Source organism: Rutilus rutilus, assembly GCF_951802725.1.
Source record: "Rutilus rutilus genome assembly, chromosome: 8".
Classification (NCBI taxonomy): Eukaryota; Metazoa; Chordata; class Actinopteri; order Cypriniformes; family Leuciscidae; genus Rutilus; species Rutilus rutilus.
This window is the reverse complement of record NC_140222.1, coordinates 39,870,036-39,890,102: the sequence shown is the minus strand read 5'-3', so window position 1 is coordinate 39,890,102 and position 20,067 is coordinate 39,870,036. Positions and strand designations below refer to the sequence as shown.

Genomic DNA, 20,067 nt, shown 5'->3' with positions numbered 1-20,067 from the left:
GTAAGAAGGTATATCTTAGGCAGCTTCCTAAGCTTCCTAGAAATGGTATACCTTCAGTTAAGTTATACCTTAAGAGTCTTCGTAGCGCGCTAAGAGACAACGTTATCAGGAAACTCAGCCCAGACCTTTAATATCTATAATCTGATTGAAATACATAAAATGTCACTAAATTCAAGTATTGTTCTTTCAGCTCTCTTGCTAGGATCTGTAGAGCCGTTAAACTGTTCAGAACCAACAACAAAGTCTCTCCTTAATGCCATGAAAGAGGAAGTCATCAGCTACAGCGAGGCAAGGCCGGTTATAAGTCTGAAAACTCCCACCAACGTCAGTGTGGATTTGACTCTTTATGGCATTTTAGGAGTGGTAAGCATATCTGGAAGACTACAGCTTTTACTTAAAAAAGTCTAACAAAGCTATGACATTAGAATAACACTTATTCCACTAAAAATGGTTACAGAATACATATATTTTCCCTTTCAGAATGAAAAATCACAGGTGTTGGAAACATATCTGTGGGTGAGGACGGTAAGAGTCATGACAAAGACACTGTTTAGACCTGGTAGAAAACAGCCGGTTTGCGTGATCCAATCACATTTTACAGTGCTTAATAGGCCTTTTCAGAATGTTTGTAAACAATAGGCACCAAGATACTTCCGGGTGGCAGAACGCAAGCGGCTTCTATTGACTAACTGAAGAGATCCAGCCGGCGACTGCAACAGTTTCCTACTTTTGTTGTTTTTTAACGGCTCTGAGTGGACGTCGTGTCGTCAAAAGTAGGAAATCTTAACGATCCCCTAAATTATATGATTCATCCAACGTTTACATTTCTGCTGCCAACCCTGCTTGCCCTTCAACTCTGCCCTTATTCTCAAAACGGTCCATCTACAAAATCACAGCAGAGCATTTATCTTCCGCCGGGGAAATTCGAGACTAATATTAGTAAACTTGTCTCTTTTGAAGATCAGACTCATTGCCAGTCACTGCCTGAAGTAAAAGAGGGCTGCCCACTCTCACGCATTGACCGTGAGACTCGCGCAATTGTCACTTTTCACACGCTCTCACGCCACACATCAATTTTCTCACGCAACTTACCGAAATGTATATTCCTCATACATAATATCGACCAATCAGTGTTTTTCAACCGCGCAAAGGTCAATATAACAGCTGGAGAACAATTATGTCACATAACATTTACCTCAGGAAAGCCATTTAATGACCATGATAGGCTATATAGCACATTATTTTGGCTAGAAAAAAGAGCTAGAGAGAGAGTATTTTGCTAATTATGTGTAGGCCTACTATATAACATATTTATTATATTTTTTACTTATATCATTAAACACAGTTGTTATTATGATTAAAAAAAAACACATTATATTTAATTTTCTTTTTTTTTTATTGCATTTTTACTGTCGACTGTGGGTCTCCCTTCCAAGCAATTTACTATCGTTGACATAATAACGCTTCAGCTTTTGCCACCCGGAAGAACGTCTATTACTGTTGTGACGTCATGGTGAATTGTTGTATACATCCAAGTCTGTTTTAACTATTGCAAGAGCACTATTTAAAGAGCAGTGCTGATAGAATTATAATTTTTTGTAGAGGTGGCAGATTGAAGGTTTGAGCTGGGATCCTGATGAGTGTGGAACAAAAAAGATCTCACTACCAAGAGAGAAGATATGGGTCCCAGACATTATCATTAACGAATTGTAAGTTGCACAAGTCAAATATAACAGCTTTGACTGGTGACAAGGAAACAGAAACTACAACAATTATTTTTATTTTTTTCAACCAGATTTTTAATGTAACTAATTTATGTGCTGGTGATTTCGTATGAATTTGTATGATGTGATTTGTATGGAAACGTAAGATTTTTAGAAAAAGTAATCATTAAGGTCTAACCCCAACCTAACTGTCACTGGGAAGTATAGCAGATTGTACAAAAACATACGAATGAGATATTCAAATGACAGATACGAATTCTTATGAATTAGCCAACGATTCAGCAAAATGTAAAATAGTTGCCATGTGAGTGTGTTGGATTGTGCACATGCAAGAAGTAAAATTCTTGGTGAATTTCCCTGTCTGTCTATAACCTGCCACCCACCATCATTTTGCAGCATGGATGAAAATCGAGCACCAGACACATACTATGTCTATGTGACCTCTACTGGTGAAGTTCTAGATGGATGGCCGATTCATGTGATCAGCTCATGCAAACTGGACATCTACACCTTTCCATTTGATTTCCAAAACTGCTCATATACTTTCAACTCTTACAAACACTCTCGTGAGTAAGCAAAACTGAAAACTATATTTTCCTTGTTTGGCTACTTATGATTACATGGTTCTTGTTGGTCTCATTCTCTACAGGTGATGATGTTCAGTTGTTCTTCTTTCATTCAGCGAAGCAGATATTCAAGCAGTCTCTTGAAGCAATGACAACTAAAGGAGAGTGGGAGCTGATTGACTTGCTGACAGAAAAACCTGTACAGATCTTTCTGGAAGGAGGATGGGATAACCTCATTGTTTATGTTGGTGGCATTTTAGAGAGGGGTAATTCACTAAGAAAGAATCACAACAGTGATTTACTGTCATGATTTGGCGTATGTTACTCTGACTATTCAGCATAGCTTCAACACTGTGAAAAAAGTCGTAAAGTATGTTTGACTACACTATGACCCTGTCCCAAATGGCACCCTAAACACTCGCAGTCTTCCTCTGAGTCCGCACTTTTGTGACGTAATGGCGCTTTGACCGTCAGGAAGAAGTCTGCTGTGGAGCTCGCACCAGTGCGAAAGTGCGAAAAGCAAAAGTGCGCATCGAGGGCACATATTGACCGGCGACCGCATGGGGGGTGCTCGTGAGCACCCTACTGAAACCTAAAATGACTTTAATACGTTTTTAGATAGAACTGTTATACAAAGAAAATAGACAGTATATGAAAAAGCATTAGCATTTGCCATGTGGTTGATGCCCAATGTCGCAAGCTGAGCAGAAATACATAATCATGTTTTTCTTGGTCCCCTCAAAGTTGCGTTTGATTTTTTCCTTCACGTAAATGTTGAGAGGTCCATCTATCACTGTTTTCCATGTTCGTAGAGTTAGTTCATGGAGTAAATATATAGGCTATAATCTGTGTGTGTACACAGCTTTTATACGGCAGGTGTTGGTGTTTCGAGTGCGTTCGGCTTACACTTACGTCACTGATAGTTCCTATTGTGCTGGGTAAGACCCTACTCTGAAGTAGGAGCTAATTTAGTTCCCATAAAAGGCATTCCTAGAACTAACATTGTTCCCAGTTCCTGCAAACACAAAAAGGGGATATGTCAGCCATTAGTTCTAGGAACTATGAAAAGTTTCTTCCTGTACGTACTGTAAGCCCCTTATATCTCCGCTAATAGAACTTGGTTAGATGGTTAGTAAACAACCCAAAAGTATGATGTCATGCTTGATGTCCAATGCAAAAGGTGAGTCCATGGTACATACAACAAGGCCAGACCCTTAGTGCAAGTGAATAGTGTAAATATTCCAAATGAGATGGTGATTAGCTACAGGTGTGTATGATTACAATTCAGGCAAGTGAGAGCGCCCCCCACTCTAGGAGCGGATTCTAGATGCTCCAGAATTTATCCAACAATCCATGGGGGAATGGAGGGAAGGAGGAGCCAGGGAGGAGATGACAATGGAAGGAGCCAGGGAGGAGACCACGGTGGGCATGCCAAGAAGAAGATGACAGTTGAAGGAGCCAGGGAGGAGACCATGGTAGGAGGAGCAAGGGACGAGATGACAGTGGGGTGAGCCAGGGAGGAGACAATAGTGGCAGGAGCCAGGGAGTCACCTCAAGCCAGCGCTCCAGGAAGCAGGCCTAAGGACTGAGTTGAAAATGGAGGGAAGGAGGAGCACGACGGAGCCAAAAGGGTTGAAAGAGACGAGTTGCAGATGAAGGCCCAGAAGTCCATGGCGAAGGCAGGGCTACTACTGACCAAGGTGGAGCCGGAGGGACGAGGAAGTCCTGTCGAGCCATAAGAATGATGGTCCCAGGTAGAGCCGGAAGAGCAAGGAGCCAAAGTGGAGCCGTCAGGACGACGGGCCGAGGTGGAGTGACGGGCTTGGAGGGTAGAGTTTGAGCCAGAGGGTCAACAGGTGGAGCTGGCGAACAATGTGAATCCAAGTTGCTAGGTGGAGCCAGCGTAGGAGGAGCTGAAGGCCTGAATGGAGCCAGCGGAGACAGGGCAGAAGAGCTGGGTAGCACTGGCCTCCTTGGACGTGACAGGACAAGCAGAGAGTTCAAAAACAGTCTCCTAGGCTAACATAGGACAGGCAGAGAGTTCTGGAATTGCCTCCTGGTCAACACTGTACAGGCAGAGGAGGTGGGACTGGGAAGCAGGGAGAGTGCATCAACGATGAAGAAGACTTGGAGCTGGCCAACATAGGAGACTTGAAACTGACCTGAACCAGTGGAGGAGGAAGAGATTGGGAACATAAGGAAATCAGGACATCAATTATTTCTGACTGGGAAACTCTGGAACTCTCTGATGCTGGAGGATGATGATGATGACGATTCACTTCCTCATTCTAAATTCCACAGGCACAGATGTAAGAACTGGCTCACACACCTGGTCAGACTGCTTTGGCTCAAGGACGGACAAGGCTGCAGGTACTGGCTCCGTAGAGGGCATCGACCTCTACCTCACCTACAGTAAATGATGAGCCACACAGCCACAGCAAAATGTCCATATATTGTGCCAGGGTCACACTGGAAGGTAACAGTAGGTCGATGTTGTTGTCCAGTCCATCCAGAAAAAAGTCCATCAGAATATGATCATCCTACGATGCCAGGTGGCAATATTCCAAAAACTTCTCCACATACTGCTTGAATTTCCCAACCATTCAAGAAAATGGAAGACAGAATTTCCTCTCCCACTGGGTTCATGATCTTTGGTCTGGCCTTTCTGTAACGACACACCAACACCGAGCAGGGAGACGAAACCAAGAGAGGGAGTTTATTGAAACAAATGGAGATCAAACAGGTGAGAAATGTGAGGTGAGTATGCAGGTACGGTAACAGTGTAACACACAGTTCAAGTCCAAATGAGATGGTGATTAGCTGCAGGTGTGTATGATTACAACTCATGCAGGTGTTCAGAATGTGTTGTGACAATAAGCAGGTTCATGTTGATTTTCAAAAACATGGTTTTGCTTGTCGTCTGCACTTGTGGCAGAAACTGAATGCACTATTTGGTGGGACTACTCTAGTTGAAGAAGAGGATGGAAAATGTCAGAAATAAAATAAAATCAGTAAAATAAAAACAACAGAAGATAAAGTTGAAAACAACAAAAATGGATATACAATACAAGGAGGTTAGACAACTTCTTAGTGAATTCACCCCTAAGTGTTATGTTTGCTACTATGAAAAGAAGTTTACACTTGAGAACACTTGATACTAATATTTTTCCTTCACTGTTGTGGACTAGATTGTCTTGAGACGTCGAGCTACACTCTACGTGGTGAACCTCCTGATTCCCAGCAGCCTCCTGCTTTCTTTGGATCTCTTCAGCTTCCTCCTGCCTGTTCAAAGTGTGGACCGTGCTTCCTTCAAAATGACACTCATCCTGGGTTACACCGTCTTCCTGCTGCTAATGAATGACCTGCTGCCTGTCACAGGAAACAACTTACCCCTTATTAGTATGTTCTCAAACCTTCTTATTCTCTAATTTTGTATCTTTTCATCTTTACCCTGCAAAAAAGGCAAAATGGTCACCAGCATATGTTGATGGTTTCCAGCATGGGATGCTGGTGCAACCTACTCAATAAGAGTATTTTGGTAAACCAAAGGGGTCAAAATTTGGCTGGTTAGCAAGGCCCAGTTAGTGCTGGTATATGTCATAACAACCATCTGGGAGTACATTTCTCCATTGACGACCATCCTTGAGATGAATGGGAATGCTAACAGATAGCTTTTTCAAGGTATTAAAGACCTTGAGTTGACCAGTTTAATCATGAAGATTGTTCTGGCTAATCAGCTTAAAACTTTGGGGTTTTTTTGACACACAGTTGAAGCCATAGCCTTCCAAAGTATACTACATTTAACATTTACGCATACAAAGGAGGTCAACGCATGTGCATTAACAACAACTTGCCCTCTGTCTGCAGAATGCTTCATCCTTTTCATTCCTCCAATTTCTCACCATGAGTTATAACCCATATAAACATATTGTTAATCTTTTAGCTAGAGTTGTAGAAATATGGGTACTTTCTGACCTCTTTGGTGTGTCTGTCTCATCCCTCATTCTTTGACTATATTGTGAATTAATATCCCAGGGGCACTGTTACCACCTTGAGGACAAATTAATTAGAGAAAAAAAAAGTGCAACCTATGCAGATAGAGTATGCATGGTTAGACAAATCAGGCTGCAGGCATAATGTATGCGCATACTATGGTGATGCACTGTGTGCAGAAGCTAGATTACAGATAAAAAGTGAGGTATACTTTGGGCTTAAAACAACCTGGGCTGCGTTTCTCAAAAGCATCGTACCTGTAGACCATCAATGGTACTAATGGTCTCTACGATCTATACTTACGCTTACGAGATATTTAAAAAACACAGCCCAAGACTCTTTCAGAAGCAGGAAATCCTTCTTCACCTCTAGCCTTATCTGATCTGATCTTTCTCTCTCGATCTAGATGTGTTTTTCTCTCTCTGCATGGCCTTGATGGTAGCAAGTCTACTTGAGACTGTCATCATCACCAATATCTTGTGTGGTTCCCGTGACTTTCCTCCCTTACCTAAGTGGCTCAGGATTCTGGTCCTAAAATATCTGGCTCAGCTTGCTTGTATGAAGACATCTTGTGAAGAAAACTGTGATGGTAAGCAGATACTTTTGTCTTCCCGGATGCTCTTACTAGGGCAGAAGTTTTCGAAGTGTGGGGCGCGACTCCCCTGACATGTTCTGGAAAGTTTTCAGTCCAAGGATCCAGTAAGCCGAATGCATTCAAACAGTCAGTCCACAACAGCCCCAGTGCAGAGAAAACCCGGCCGATTTCATCAGAGATAGTGGAGAGAATAGTGTATTTGGCTTCAAAGCATGATCTCTCTCCTATTCTGTAATTGTTTCAGAGCAGCTCAAGCTGTTTCTCATGGTGCTGTAAAATTTAGACTGAACGGTTGTTCAAAACACCCAACCGCTGCATGAGCATAATGATACTCAAACTACAGTTTGGATAAAGCAAACCAGTGTTGCACTAGTAAAGTTTTGATGGATGACGATTGTAATCAAGGTAAAGACGATTTCAGTGACATGCAGAAGTCATGCATTAGGCACACGAGACGAGAGTTCGTTATTATTGATGCGCAAAACAAACCATGTGTGTGCGGTGCTCTCTGCACACTGATAGAAGAACATACTGAACATACAAACACACTGACGCTATTATTTTGACTATAAAATTAGTCAAAATTGGGGGGTGGGGAGGAGCCATTGTGTACATTGTGTCAAAAGGGAGGCCCACTTTCTTTGACTTTGAAAACCCCTGCACTAGAGTTATTTGTGCAAACTTTATATCAAAGTTAATATCATTGGTGTAAAATATGTTTTCCAACAGTGCTCTTGTTTCTTGTCTACAGCAAACAGATCTAAGAGCACTTTCTACAAAAACACCATGACTGATATTCCAAAGAAAGGACAAGTCAGTGCAAGTCCAGTGAGTGTCTGGGAACCATGTCTAGAGGAAATTAAGAAGATGAGTAAAGATTTATTGGCCATCCGCCACCAAGTTGAAGAGCACTTCAGTAATGACAACAGCACCAATGAATGGATCATGTTTGGTCGGGTCATTGACCGTGTGCTCTTTATACTGTATACTCTCTTTATTGTTGTGAGTTTAAGCACAATTATGGTTCTGTGGTTGCACTCGTACAGTCTAGACAAAAAGGTGTAGTATATTATTGCCTGCTCTGTGAACTGAAGACACCAAACGTTTGATGAGGTCAATGAAGCCCAGATTTATTCCTGATTTAATGCAAGGGATCATCAACAAAATACTCTTTATAGAAGCTTTAAGTGTCCCAATACTTATAATTGCTTATTACTTATTACCCTAATGGATATTTTTAGCATATTTAACTTTGTCCCAATACTTATAATTGCTTATTACTTATTACCCTAATGGATATTTTTAGCATATTTAACTTTCAACCGTTAATTAAAGTATTTTCATTTTAGTCCATGTTATCTAATCTTATCTTGTATACCAATACTTATAATGTATGTATATATATATATATAAACTTAGTAAATTAAATCTGAATATGACTGAAATCTGTAAACTGAATCCGACATTCTGTTTTATCTGTATCACCAAAACGTTTTATTAGTTTTTGGTACAGGATGAATAGCAATTTCAAGTTTAGTCACTGTCCAGTTAAGTTTGAAGAAAAACTTATAATAAAAATATAAAAAACTTTGCTCCTGGTTTTCTGGTTGTTTTTTGAAAGTGTTTGTTGAGTTGAGTTGAGTTGAAATAAATATATTTTAATATTTTTAATATGAATTTTTAATTATGGTAAATGATGAAAATGCAATAATAATGCAGCATGTTAATTAAAAAAATATAATAATAATAATGTTATAAGTTAGGTGCCATACAAACAAGGCCAGCCTGTGGAAAATAAAAAACTAGCCATGGTATATAAAAAAAACAACCTGCAAACGTAGATTTATCTATTTATATGGATCTTGAAGAGCCATAACAGCTCTTGTGTGAATCCGGTGTTCTTTCTTCTAATTAAATGTGTGACACTGAACATCATCTAATGGACATCATTCATCTAATGGAAAAACAAGATAGATCACTAATGAGTTCAACCAAATGGATCCAAAGCTATTAAAACAAGCTAGGTCAGTGGTTACCGAAGGTGTTAAACAACATGTAACCGCACATGATGTTGCCAGTAAAGAGTCAGCACACTTCACCAGTGGAAGTAAGCCGTGTGATTTAAACTTGAGCAGTTTTAAACCTCATACACACAGCATTATGGGACATCTTTTGCGTTCTCTTTTGGCATGTTTCATTCTACTTACAGGTAATGAACTGAATTTATATGTGGAGCACGGACTTAATACTTTTGGTCAGTTTTGTCTTTGTAAACTTAAAAACAATAATGAAATATCTTGATAATGAATCAGTATTACCTTTTATTCAGAATCAATTGTCAAAAAAATAAATAAAAATGAACAATTATTTTAAAAGCATGTTTTAAAGTTAGCTTTGCTGGCTTCTAGAGGATGTGTGAAATTACAGTAATTAAGTACGATTTCTATACAGCGTCTTAATTCTGCTGTCATTGTGAATTTATTTTGCTTTCTATACAAGATAAGATTAGATAACATAGACTAAAAGGAAAATACTTTAATTTACGGTTGAAAGATAAACATATCCATTAGGGATGATCAAACATGATAAAATATACAATTGGAAATGTTTGAAAGTGATTGCCTTAAAAGTGGCAGAATTCCTTATACACTGTAAAAAAAGATTTTTCCACGTTGTACATAAAACAAAGATTATAAGAGTATGTTTTACAGGAAAATACTATTTCAGTCTTTCTCTCTTAAAATTTCATGTTTAATTCAATTTTTTGTGACATTAAGTTCTGAGTGAAAATTGTTTCTACACCATATTTTTCAGTGTACAACTTACAAAAATACTGCATAGTACAGTATTTGCATCTAACTCCAAATAAAAAGTGCTAATAAATGTGAAAATGAAGTTAGACTAAGTTAGTTTCTCTGGTTTATTGTGTTATTAAGTGTTGCAGTGTGTGGTGAATATGCTTCAGTGTGAAGAGGGACAAAGTGGACCCACGTATGAATCTCTACAGCAAGTCATTGACAAGAAGTCCTTCAGACCTTCAGTCAACCTCAGCACCCCCACTATCACCAACATCTCCTTCACTCTCTACGCTATCTTGGGAGTTGTGAGTCAATACGGGACTGGCTATATGCGTCTGGTTGTGTAAATTATCCTCGCATCTGAACATTTGATGTTCCTGTTCTGTTTTGCAGAATGAAAAAGCACAAATTCTTACCACATTCCTCTGGCTCAGGCTGGTAAGTTTGGTGCATAAACGCTAAGAGCTGTTTGAATAATCGCCTGAATATTACACAATCCTGTAATTTAATCATGTTTGGTTTTAGTACTGGTTCCATGAGTTCCTCATTTGGGATCCAGAACCCTGTGATGGCATTACGAAGATCTCTCTTCCTGTCAAAGATCTCTGGACTCCTGACATTATTGTTTTTGAGTTGTAAGTGCCATCTAGTCGGCAGGATCGGGACATTTTTGGGGGGGGGTTTTTGCTCAAAAAAATATTCCTAATATTTGTATATTCCGAGCAAACAGGAAAAAATTGTAGCTAACGTTCTGGCAAGGTATATATAAATAATGAACAAATGTTCTTCTAGTAGCCTAATATTAATTGAATGTAGAAGGATAGAATAGAATAGCATAGAGTAGAAGTTATTTGGTCTTTAGTGTATGTCTTTCTTCTGCTGAACACAAAAGAATATACAGTGGGTACGGAAAGTATTCAGACCCCCTTACATTTTTCACTCTTTGTTATATTGCAGCCATTTGCTAAAATCATTTAAGTTCTTTTTTTTTTCCTCATTATTGTACACACAGCACCCCATATTGACAGAAAAACACAGAATTGTTGACATTTTTGCACATTTATTAAAAAGGAAAAACTGAAATATCACATGGTCCTAAGTATTCAGACCCTTTGCTCAGTATTTAGTAGAAGCACCCTTTTGATCTAATACAGCCATGAGTCTTTTTGGGAAAGATGCAACAAGTTTTTCACACCTGGATTTGGGTATCCTCTGCCATTCCTCCTTGCAGATCCTCTCCAGTTCTGTCAGGTTGGATGGTAAATGTTGGTGGACAGCCATTTTCAGGTCTCTCCAGAGATGCTCAATTGGGTTTAAGTCAGGGCTCTGGCTGGGCCATTCAAGAACAGTCACGGAGTTGTTGTGAAGCCACTCCTTTGTTATTTTAGCTGTGTGCTTAGGGTCATTGTCTTGTTGGAAGGTGAACCTTCGGCCCAGTCTGAGGTCCAGGGCACTCTGGAGAAGGTTTTCGTCCAGGATATCCCTGTACTTGGCCGCATTCATCTTTCCCTCGATTGCAACCAGTCGTCCTGTCCCTGCAGCTGAAAAACACCCCCACACCATGATGCTGCCACCACCATGCTTCACTGTTGAGACTGTATTGGACAGGTGATGAGCAGTGCCTGGTTTTCTCCACACATACCGCTTAGAATTAAGGCCAAAAAGTTCTATCTTGGTCTCATCAGACCAGAGAATCTTATTTATCACCATCTTGGAGTCCTTCAGGTGTGCTTTCATGTGTCTTGCACTGAGGAGAGGCTTCCGTCGGGCCACTCTGCCATAAAGCCCCGACTGGTGGATGGCTGCAGTGATGGTTGGCTTACTACAACTTTCTCCCATCTCCCGACTGCATCTCTGGAGCTCAGCCTCAGTGATCTTTGGGTTCTTCTTTACCTCTCTCACCAAGGCTCTTCTCCCCCGATAGCTCAGTTTGGCCGGACGGCCAGCTCTAGGAAGGGTTCTGGTCGTCCCAAACGTCTTCCATTTAAGGATTATGGAGGCCACTGTGCTCTTAGGAACCTTAAGTGCAGCAGAATTTTTTTTGTAACCTTGGCCAGATCTGTGCCTTGCCACAATTCTGTCTCTGAGCTCTTCAGGCAGTTCCTTTGACCTCATGATTCTCATTTGCTCTGACATGCACTGTGAGCTGTAAGGTCTTATATCGACAGGTGTGTGGCTTTCCTAATCAAGTCCAATCAGTATAATCAAACACAGCTGGACTCAAATGAAGGTGTAGAACCATCTCAAGGATGATCAGAAGAAATGGACAGCACCTGAGTTAAATATATGAGTGTCACAGCAAAGGGTCTGAATACTTAGGACCATGTGATATTTCAATTTTTTCTTTTTTTAATAAATGTGCAAAAATGTCAACAATTCTGTGTTTTTCTGTCAATATGGGGTGCTGTGTGTACAATAATGAGTAAAAAAAATGAACTTAAATGGTTTTAGCAAATGGCTGCAATATAACAAAGAGTGAAAAATTTAAGGGGGTCTGAATACTTTCCGTACCCACTGTATTTTAAAGAATGTTGGTAACCAGACAGTTGATGTACCCTATAGGAAAAAAATATTATGTAAGTCAATGGGGCCCATGAACCGTTTAGTTATCGACATTCTTCAAAATATATTCTTTTTTGTACAGCAGAAGAAATAAATTCATACGGGTTTGAAACAACTTGAGGGTGAGTAAATGATGGCAGAATTTTCATTTTGAAGTGAACTAATCATTTAAAGCGGCAGATGACAAAACTGCAGCGTATTTCTAATTAATAGAAAATTATCGTCCGCTGGGTGCTAATATTGTTATTGTTATAGTTACTGTACCTTTCTTGAAGTGAAAGGGCTTTAAAAAACAAATTGTCTTTGAAACAATTTTCACTCAGAAATTTACACAGAAATGGTAAGTAACACTTTGTATTATGCGTGAAATTTTGAAGTAGAATTTTTTTTTCCTGTAAAACCTATAATCTTTGAAAATCTCTCTCTTTTTTCATACAAATGAAACTGGCACCATTTTGCGTCTCAGTTGATCCAATGACCTCAGAAGATTTATAGTATGAATATCAGCTATGTAATATTTTTGCAGTGTTCATCTTGTGTTTAGGCCAATTCTGTAAATTGTAATGGACGTCTTAGCAGAAGATAATAATATAGGCTACAAGTGAAATATAAAATAATTTCAACTCAAATGATTATTTGTCCTCTCTCTCTTGTGGTTCTTAGTGTGGATGACGATGTATCTCAGGCCTGTCCTTATGTGTATGTGAACCACACGGGCCACATCCGCTATGACAGGATGTTGAGGCTTGTTAGCGCCTGTAACCTTGAGATCTTCAGCTTCCCTTTCGACATACAGAACTGCTCTTTCACCTTCGGCTCCTACATGCATACCAGTAACATCACCGCTTTCATTGCTCTCCACATTTCCTGCCGCCATAGAGGCGTTTCCTTTTGTGTGTTTCTGAGGCCTGTGAAGGTCCACGTTTCTTAGTTTCTGTGGACTTTCACATGTAGTAATGTAATATGGCATATGGCAATAAAAAAATGTTTTGAACAGTTTAAATATAAGTTGTGAGTTTATATCTCACAATTCAGATGAAATAACTCACAATTGTGAGTTTATATCTCACAATTCAGACTACAACTCATAATTGTGAGTTTACGTCTTGCAATTCAGACTGAATAACTCACAATTGTGTTTATATCTCACAATTCAGACTATAACTCACAATTTTGAGTTTATATCTTACGATTTGGATTTTATAACTCACAGTTGTGAGTGTACATCCCAATTCGTACTATATTACTCACAGTTGTGAGTTTATATCTCACAATTCTGACTTTTTTTCTCAGAACAGTGAGATATAAACCCGCAATTCTGAGAGAATTGTGAGATATAAAAACTCATATATATATATATATATATAGTCCTATATATATATATATATATATATATATATAGTCCGAATTGTGAGATTCTGTGGTGGAAACAAGCTTCCATAATAAATACATAACTTTATACATAACTTAAAAAATAAAAATAAACTAAGAAAAAAGAATTGTATTCTAAGCTTCTTAAGATTTTCTTTTCAAGAATTTCATTCTTTTAATGATATCAGGGCAGATTTTTAAAAAAAAGTGTTAATACAGCAATTAAAACATGCTCATAGAAGCTGTGTATTCAAGTCATTGTATGCGGGAATAGCATGGAAGTTTTAATGTATTTTGGAAAAAATGTATAAATATGACAAAAAAATATAAACTGATTTCATGTTGACATGAAAACAAATGATTACAATTCAACAACTAATTTAGCTGATTAGGCAAAGCAGGTTCCTGAATGTGTCCTGAACTGTAATTCTTATACCTGTAATAATTGTAACCCCTTCAGTAAAGGATGTGCGTGTCAGTCCTGCCCTGTCCTTTGCGGAGATGACCGGAAACTCACAGCGATACCTGCAGGCCAGTGGAGAATGGGAGCTGGTGGTTATACTGGGTGACGCAAACATTTTGAAGTTTGGAATAGACGAATGGGACATCATCACTTTCTGGGTAAGAAAGGGACAAAAACAGGGTGTATAAATGGCTATGTTTAGAATAGCATGGTACTTTATTTCATAGCCATCTGCGACTCTCCAACCCCTCGCCGCCCGAAGTCAGGCTTGGGAAGCCATTCCGGGCATGTCAAATTGGGTTTTAGAGACAATAAAATGGGGTTACGCGCTCCAATTCGCTCGCAGACCCCACCCTCGCTTCAGGGGTGTAATATACAATTTGGTCTCGGACACTAACTCTCAAGTCTCAGCAACTCTCTTCTGCTAGAAAAGGGCGCAATAGAAAAGGTACCCACAGCCCACAGCGAGTCAGGCTTTTACAGCCGCTACTTCCTGGTCCTCAAAAAGGATAGTGGCCTCAGGCCTATCCTCGATTTGAGATCTCTGAACCACGCTCTAATAAGTTGGGCCGTTCAGGATGCAAACCTTGAAACACATCCTCTTGCAGACCTTATCAATAAACCTTCCTGCCATTCGGACTGTCGCTGACCCCACACACCTTTACAAAATGCGTGGATGTGGCTCTCTCCCCATTGAAACAGGGGAATTCACGTCAAAGGAGGAGCTGTGCACTCACAGATCTCTGCTCCTCAACAACTTAGCAAAAGCTCGTGGTCACCCAGCAAACGCATTGCATTCCTGGGGACAGTACTCGACTCATCCAACATGCAGGCTTGGATCTCACTGGATCGCTCCCTGAAATATCAGCAGCTAGCTACGGCTTTCAAACCGGGGAGCAACATCCCTTTAAAAACATTTCAGAAGCTACTGGGCCACATGGAAGCAGCCTCCTCAGTAGTTCCCTTGGGCCTTAAACATGCAGCCTCTACAAAACTGGTTGAAGGCCCGCATCCCACCTTGAGCGTGCCGCGAGGGCCGTGTCATTCTCAAGGTGATCCACGGTTGTGCCAGAGCCCTGGCCCCCTGGAAGTCAACACATCTGTTTCAGAGGTGCCTGGAACTGGGCTCAGTCTCCAGAAGGAAGGTAGTCGTGACAGATGCCTCCAAGACGGGTTGAACCATCTTCTGAACAGACTGGCAGCCCTCCTCCTGTGGGCACAGGACAATCTCTGCTCGATACGAGCTCTGCATGTGCCAGGCTCTATGAACACAGGAGCAGATATTCTGTCCCGGAACGGACCACCTCCAGAGTTAATGGAGACTCCACCCCCTGACGGTCAGCATGATTTGGAGCATTTTCGGACAGGCATAAGTGGCTCTTTAGACGCACTGACCCACAGTTGGCCTCCTCTGCGCCTCTATGCCTTCTTAGCACTGTACCCTCAGGTCATCAGCCAAATCAGGGAGGACAGATGCTCAGTCTTACTTGTGGCACCCAGCCCGAGCTGTGGAGCCTCCACCCATGGCCTCTCGACGGGAGCCTTCATCTCGGTGGGCTGAAATGCCTTTCGTCTGTGAAATTCACAGATGTGAACCAATCAGGCTTCAGTATTCTGAGAAAACAATAGCCAATAGCGATCAGAGAAGATTATCTGATGCAATACTCGTTCCCATTATCAGGAACCGAGATTACGTGAGTAACCAAATAATTTTTTTGTTATGTTATGAATTAAGAAATTAAGAAATAATTTCTATGTCTTATTAATTGGTTTCCTCATTTTAGTTAAATCCTTGCCATGTTGTTGCAATGTATTTAGTAATTTTAATTTAATTACATTGTGGCCACAGCTTAACTAAAATCAGGGACCGAATTATTAAGTAGTGGGACCAAATTCTTAATGAATGGCCACTTTTTTTTTTTTTTACTTTGCATATCATCAATTCATAATTTGTCCGCAAAACTTATTCATTTGTTTTACATTGTATTAATTCATTCCATGATTTAAAGAGAAAAAATAAACGGATATGAAATGTCAGTCCACATCTTAAGGCCCACTCACACCAAGAATGATAGCTATATTGAGCGTTAAAGTTAAAAGTGTAGCAGTACACACCAACTGTAACCTTAATGAACAATATCGTTGAAATCACTTTCAGAATGTTTTTTTCTAGATGATGAACAATAAAAACATTCACTGCCAATCAGAATCCATCCTGCTTTAAAGAGCTTAAGCATTTAAAGCAGCTGATGACAAAACTGCAAATGTGCGTTGGTATGGACACTAATATAGTTATCATTTATGGTGTGAACGGACCTTTACTGTTTCTATCCTGCAGGTGGTGATTAAGCGACGACCGATTCTGTATGTGGTGAACCTGATCATCCCCAGCTCCTTCCTCATGATCATTGACATCCTGTCCTTCTACTTGCCGCCGCACAGCGTGGATCGAGCCTCCTTCAAAATGACCCTCATTCTGGGCTATACGGTGTTTCTTCTCATTATGAATGACCTGCTTCCCAGCACTGCTAATGGAACACCTTTAATAGGTCAATTAGCCAAATGTGTGAATGTCAAATGATGAACATTGGTCGAATACACCCTGGAGAGTAAAGTAGGCTGCTTTATTAAGACTCTACTTAAAGGAGCAGGTCATCTAAAAATTACATTTGGTTATTTACTCACCGTCATGCTGGTAATTCAATAAATCTGGATTACTTCGTGTCCATGCAAAGACAATTTTCATAGGTATATTTAAATCTCAAGGAGTTTAACAGCAAACATAATCCCAGCATCATTGAATGAAGAAGTTCGTCAGACTTCACGTTCATTTACAAAGTTAACCCATTAGCATTAGCAATGTTAGTATTAAACATTTGATAAATTTGCATTATTGTGTTATGAACTTTATTATGGACTAGTTATCTTTTAGTGGTTAATATTCTGAGCAACAGTTTGTTCTCTTGCTTCAGTTGGAGAATCTTTAGCTTTTAACCATCTATCAAATGTTGTATACTTTCAGCTTTATACTGAAGTCCTCCAAGGCCATTAGCTAAACAAAACACATACGAGAGACATGAATGTATCACCAGTATTTTGCCATGGACAATGGTGAATTGTCCCGTTTAACAGTCATTATGCAAACATACTAGACCATGGTGGACCAACAAGTATTCCAGAGTGCTTGAAATGAGTGTTAATCAATTAGAATCAAGAACTTACTTATGTGGTATAATGTGAACACTCATCAATCTCTAAAATTTGGTTTCACCTCTTTAGGTATCTATTTCTCTGTGTGTTTGGCATTCATGGTCATAAGTCTACTGGAGACGGTCCTCATTACCTGCGTTCTCCACCATAATTCAATGAGGTACAGGGAGGTGCCGCACTGGGTACAGGTGCTGGTGATGCACTTCATTGCTCGGCTTATTTGCTACAGATTCCCTGAAGACCCTTTAGCCAAACTAGAAGAGAAACAAGCCACCAACCCAACACTCAGTCGACAGACAGCCACTAATGGTAAGACGCCCCAGCAAAATTTCACTAGCTATGTTTCCACCCAAAGTTGTGAATTTAACTTGTGTGCAAAATTTAAACATGGCATAAAACATTTTGACGATAAAGCACCGTTTCTATTCCATGTGTTCAAGAGAACAAAATCATTACTTCCTGGGAATTGGCGCAAAATATTTGTAATAAAAATGGAAGTTGCTGCAGTCGGGGATACCACTGTGGGTTTTTTTTTTCATACATCATAAATTACTTGCATCTAAGGGTGTGTTCACACTTATAGCTCGGTTCGCTTGGTTAGTTAGGTCTGGACCAAAACAATTAAATTAAATTAAATTTAGTCCTGGTCTTCTTAGCATTCACATTGACATTTTAACACTGAACCTAAAGAGACCGAACCTAAAGGCATAAGGATACGTTCACAACCTGATTGGTCGGCTTTTATTACATATATATTGCGACGGAATTTACCGAACACCCAAAACAATGCTGTGTTCAGGGCTAAATGGCTCATTGCATGTGTGTAGCTACATTATATGATGGTATTTTGACCAGCTGAAGAGCTTATAAAATGCGTAAAGGAGTCAAAACAGTTCACACTTATTCAAATGAACCGCACTAACAGAGAAATCGCACCAGAGTTTGTTTTAATCCAACCATGCCAAGTGTGAACACACTCTAAGAGCGCTAAATCACAATAAAAACTGTCACATCTGCGTCGGGGGCGGATGGGAAACACAGTCGTGTGATATTTTTCTGAGAGGTCATCATTATCATGAGATCGTCATCATTTCAGAACGACTAAACCAACATTTGAGATGCTGTGCGATGAAATCAGTCCGCTGGTTAGTCCAGTAAAGCCAATCAGATGCTCTGTTGAGGTAGCCTGGCTCCGCCCTCCTACGTACTTCCTCTCAATTTAAATTTTCCTTCAGTAAGTCATCTGGGTTTGTGGTATATTCGCGGATTTTCTCCGGCCAATTTTTACCTGTCCAATCAGCAAACAGAGGGAGTGGCTGAGAACGATGACGTTGAGGTTGTGCGCTAGTTTGAGTTGTAGGGTTATGTCACGACCAAACGTTAGCGATTGGTTATGGCAGATCCAGAGTGGCTCTGGGCAGATCCAATAGTTTTAAACTTCAACAGAGTACCCGAATTCAAGGACGTTAATGCTTGTCAATGGGGAGTGTCCAGATTTCCTGTACAAATGAAATGTACGAGAGTCTGGAAGGACCAGGCTACTGTTGAGGCAAAGTCATATTACTTTTTTTGTAGCACATCGAGGGATTCATTCGTTAAATGTGTTTCCATTGTAGTTTATGCACATGTCTTCTTATCGGATAAAAAAATTAGCCGCCCCCATTGAGCGCACAAGTTTTTGAGCATCTTGGTGTCTCCATCCAGCGTTTTTACATGTGAAATCCTGAAAGTTGCATAAAAAGAGGTGGATGGAAACAGCTTAAGTATAGCATACTAACTTTCAGATGTTAAATGTTTGCTTTTTTTTGTCCCCTAGTGTCTGGAACCATGACACTGGATGTGCCTGAACTCAGACAGATCAGTAAGGATCTTAGTGAGATGAACTCTTATTTGACCATTCTACGAAAGGAAGACCATCTACAGAACCAGTGGTGCCACGTGGGATACATCCTGGACTTCCTCCTCTTCCGCATTTACCTGCTGATAATCACAGGTTATGCACTTGTAATCATATGCATGTGGTGCATTTGGATGAAGCAATAGAAAAGTACAGACTTAAGGAAAATAAAGTTTAAATACATTTTTCTTTGTTTTCCCTTAGAGCATGTGATCAAGTAGAGACAACAACACAATAATGACTCAAAAACAGTCTAAACATCTTTAATCGTCAGTAACATATTTATAACAATAAGAAATGATATGTGTAATTTTTTCAAATATTGCATCAAAAGCCCCTGAATAATTTATTTTTACAAGAGTAAGCTCAAGTGGAGACATCATCAGCAGGATCAAATGAAAAAGTTATAAACATAGACGTAAGGTCAGTGCAATTCAAGTCATTTAATGCTTGTTGCAAAGTAGCACATGGTTATTATTGCTTCAGATATACTCACATAGGGTCTTTAAGGAATATTTAATTAGATACTTCATTAACTGGTCGAACTATGATGTAGTGAATTATAATACGACTTACCAATGCAATAAACTCTTTTAATCAAATAACACTTTGGTACAATTGTCTTTTTGCATGAGCAGCTTCACTGGACAACCACGGTTTAAGACCATTTGAGATTTTGGACTGAATGTGAGATGTTGGAATGATGTTCCAGTTCAAACGTTAATACAGTTCTTGTTCAAACAAACATCAATCAAACTAGAGCAAATTAAAGATCCAACAAGACAAGATTTGTTTAACACAGAACAGGAAATCAATACAAACAAAGTGCCATTTTTGGTAGGTGCAAAGTGTTTAAGCAAAAAGGCCTTTGAATTAAAGGGATGGTCC

General features: G+C 39.8%; 1 protein-coding gene across 1 annotated transcript; it reads left to right on the top strand.

Annotated features, from left to right (window-relative positions):
• Nucleotides 1–258: 258 nt before the first annotated feature.
• On the top strand, nucleotides 259–19,325 carry LOC311295656 (uncharacterized protein; the record flags this gene model as incomplete). Its single annotated transcript, XM_084417121.1, has 17 exons — nucleotides 259–363; nucleotides 481–525; nucleotides 1,603–1,709; nucleotides 2,121–2,290; nucleotides 2,374–2,534; nucleotides 5,479–5,689; nucleotides 6,690–6,872; nucleotides 7,630–7,942; nucleotides 8,957–9,087; nucleotides 9,815–9,981; nucleotides 10,070–10,114; nucleotides 10,202–10,311; nucleotides 12,902–13,071; nucleotides 14,070–14,230; nucleotides 16,411–16,621; nucleotides 17,352–17,591; nucleotides 19,099–19,325. The coding sequence occupies 17 exons, from the start codon at nucleotides 259–261 to the stop codon at nucleotides 19,323–19,325; spliced, it is 2,757 nt and encodes a 918-aa protein (XP_084273247.1).
• Nucleotides 19,326–20,067: the final 742 nt, after the last annotated feature.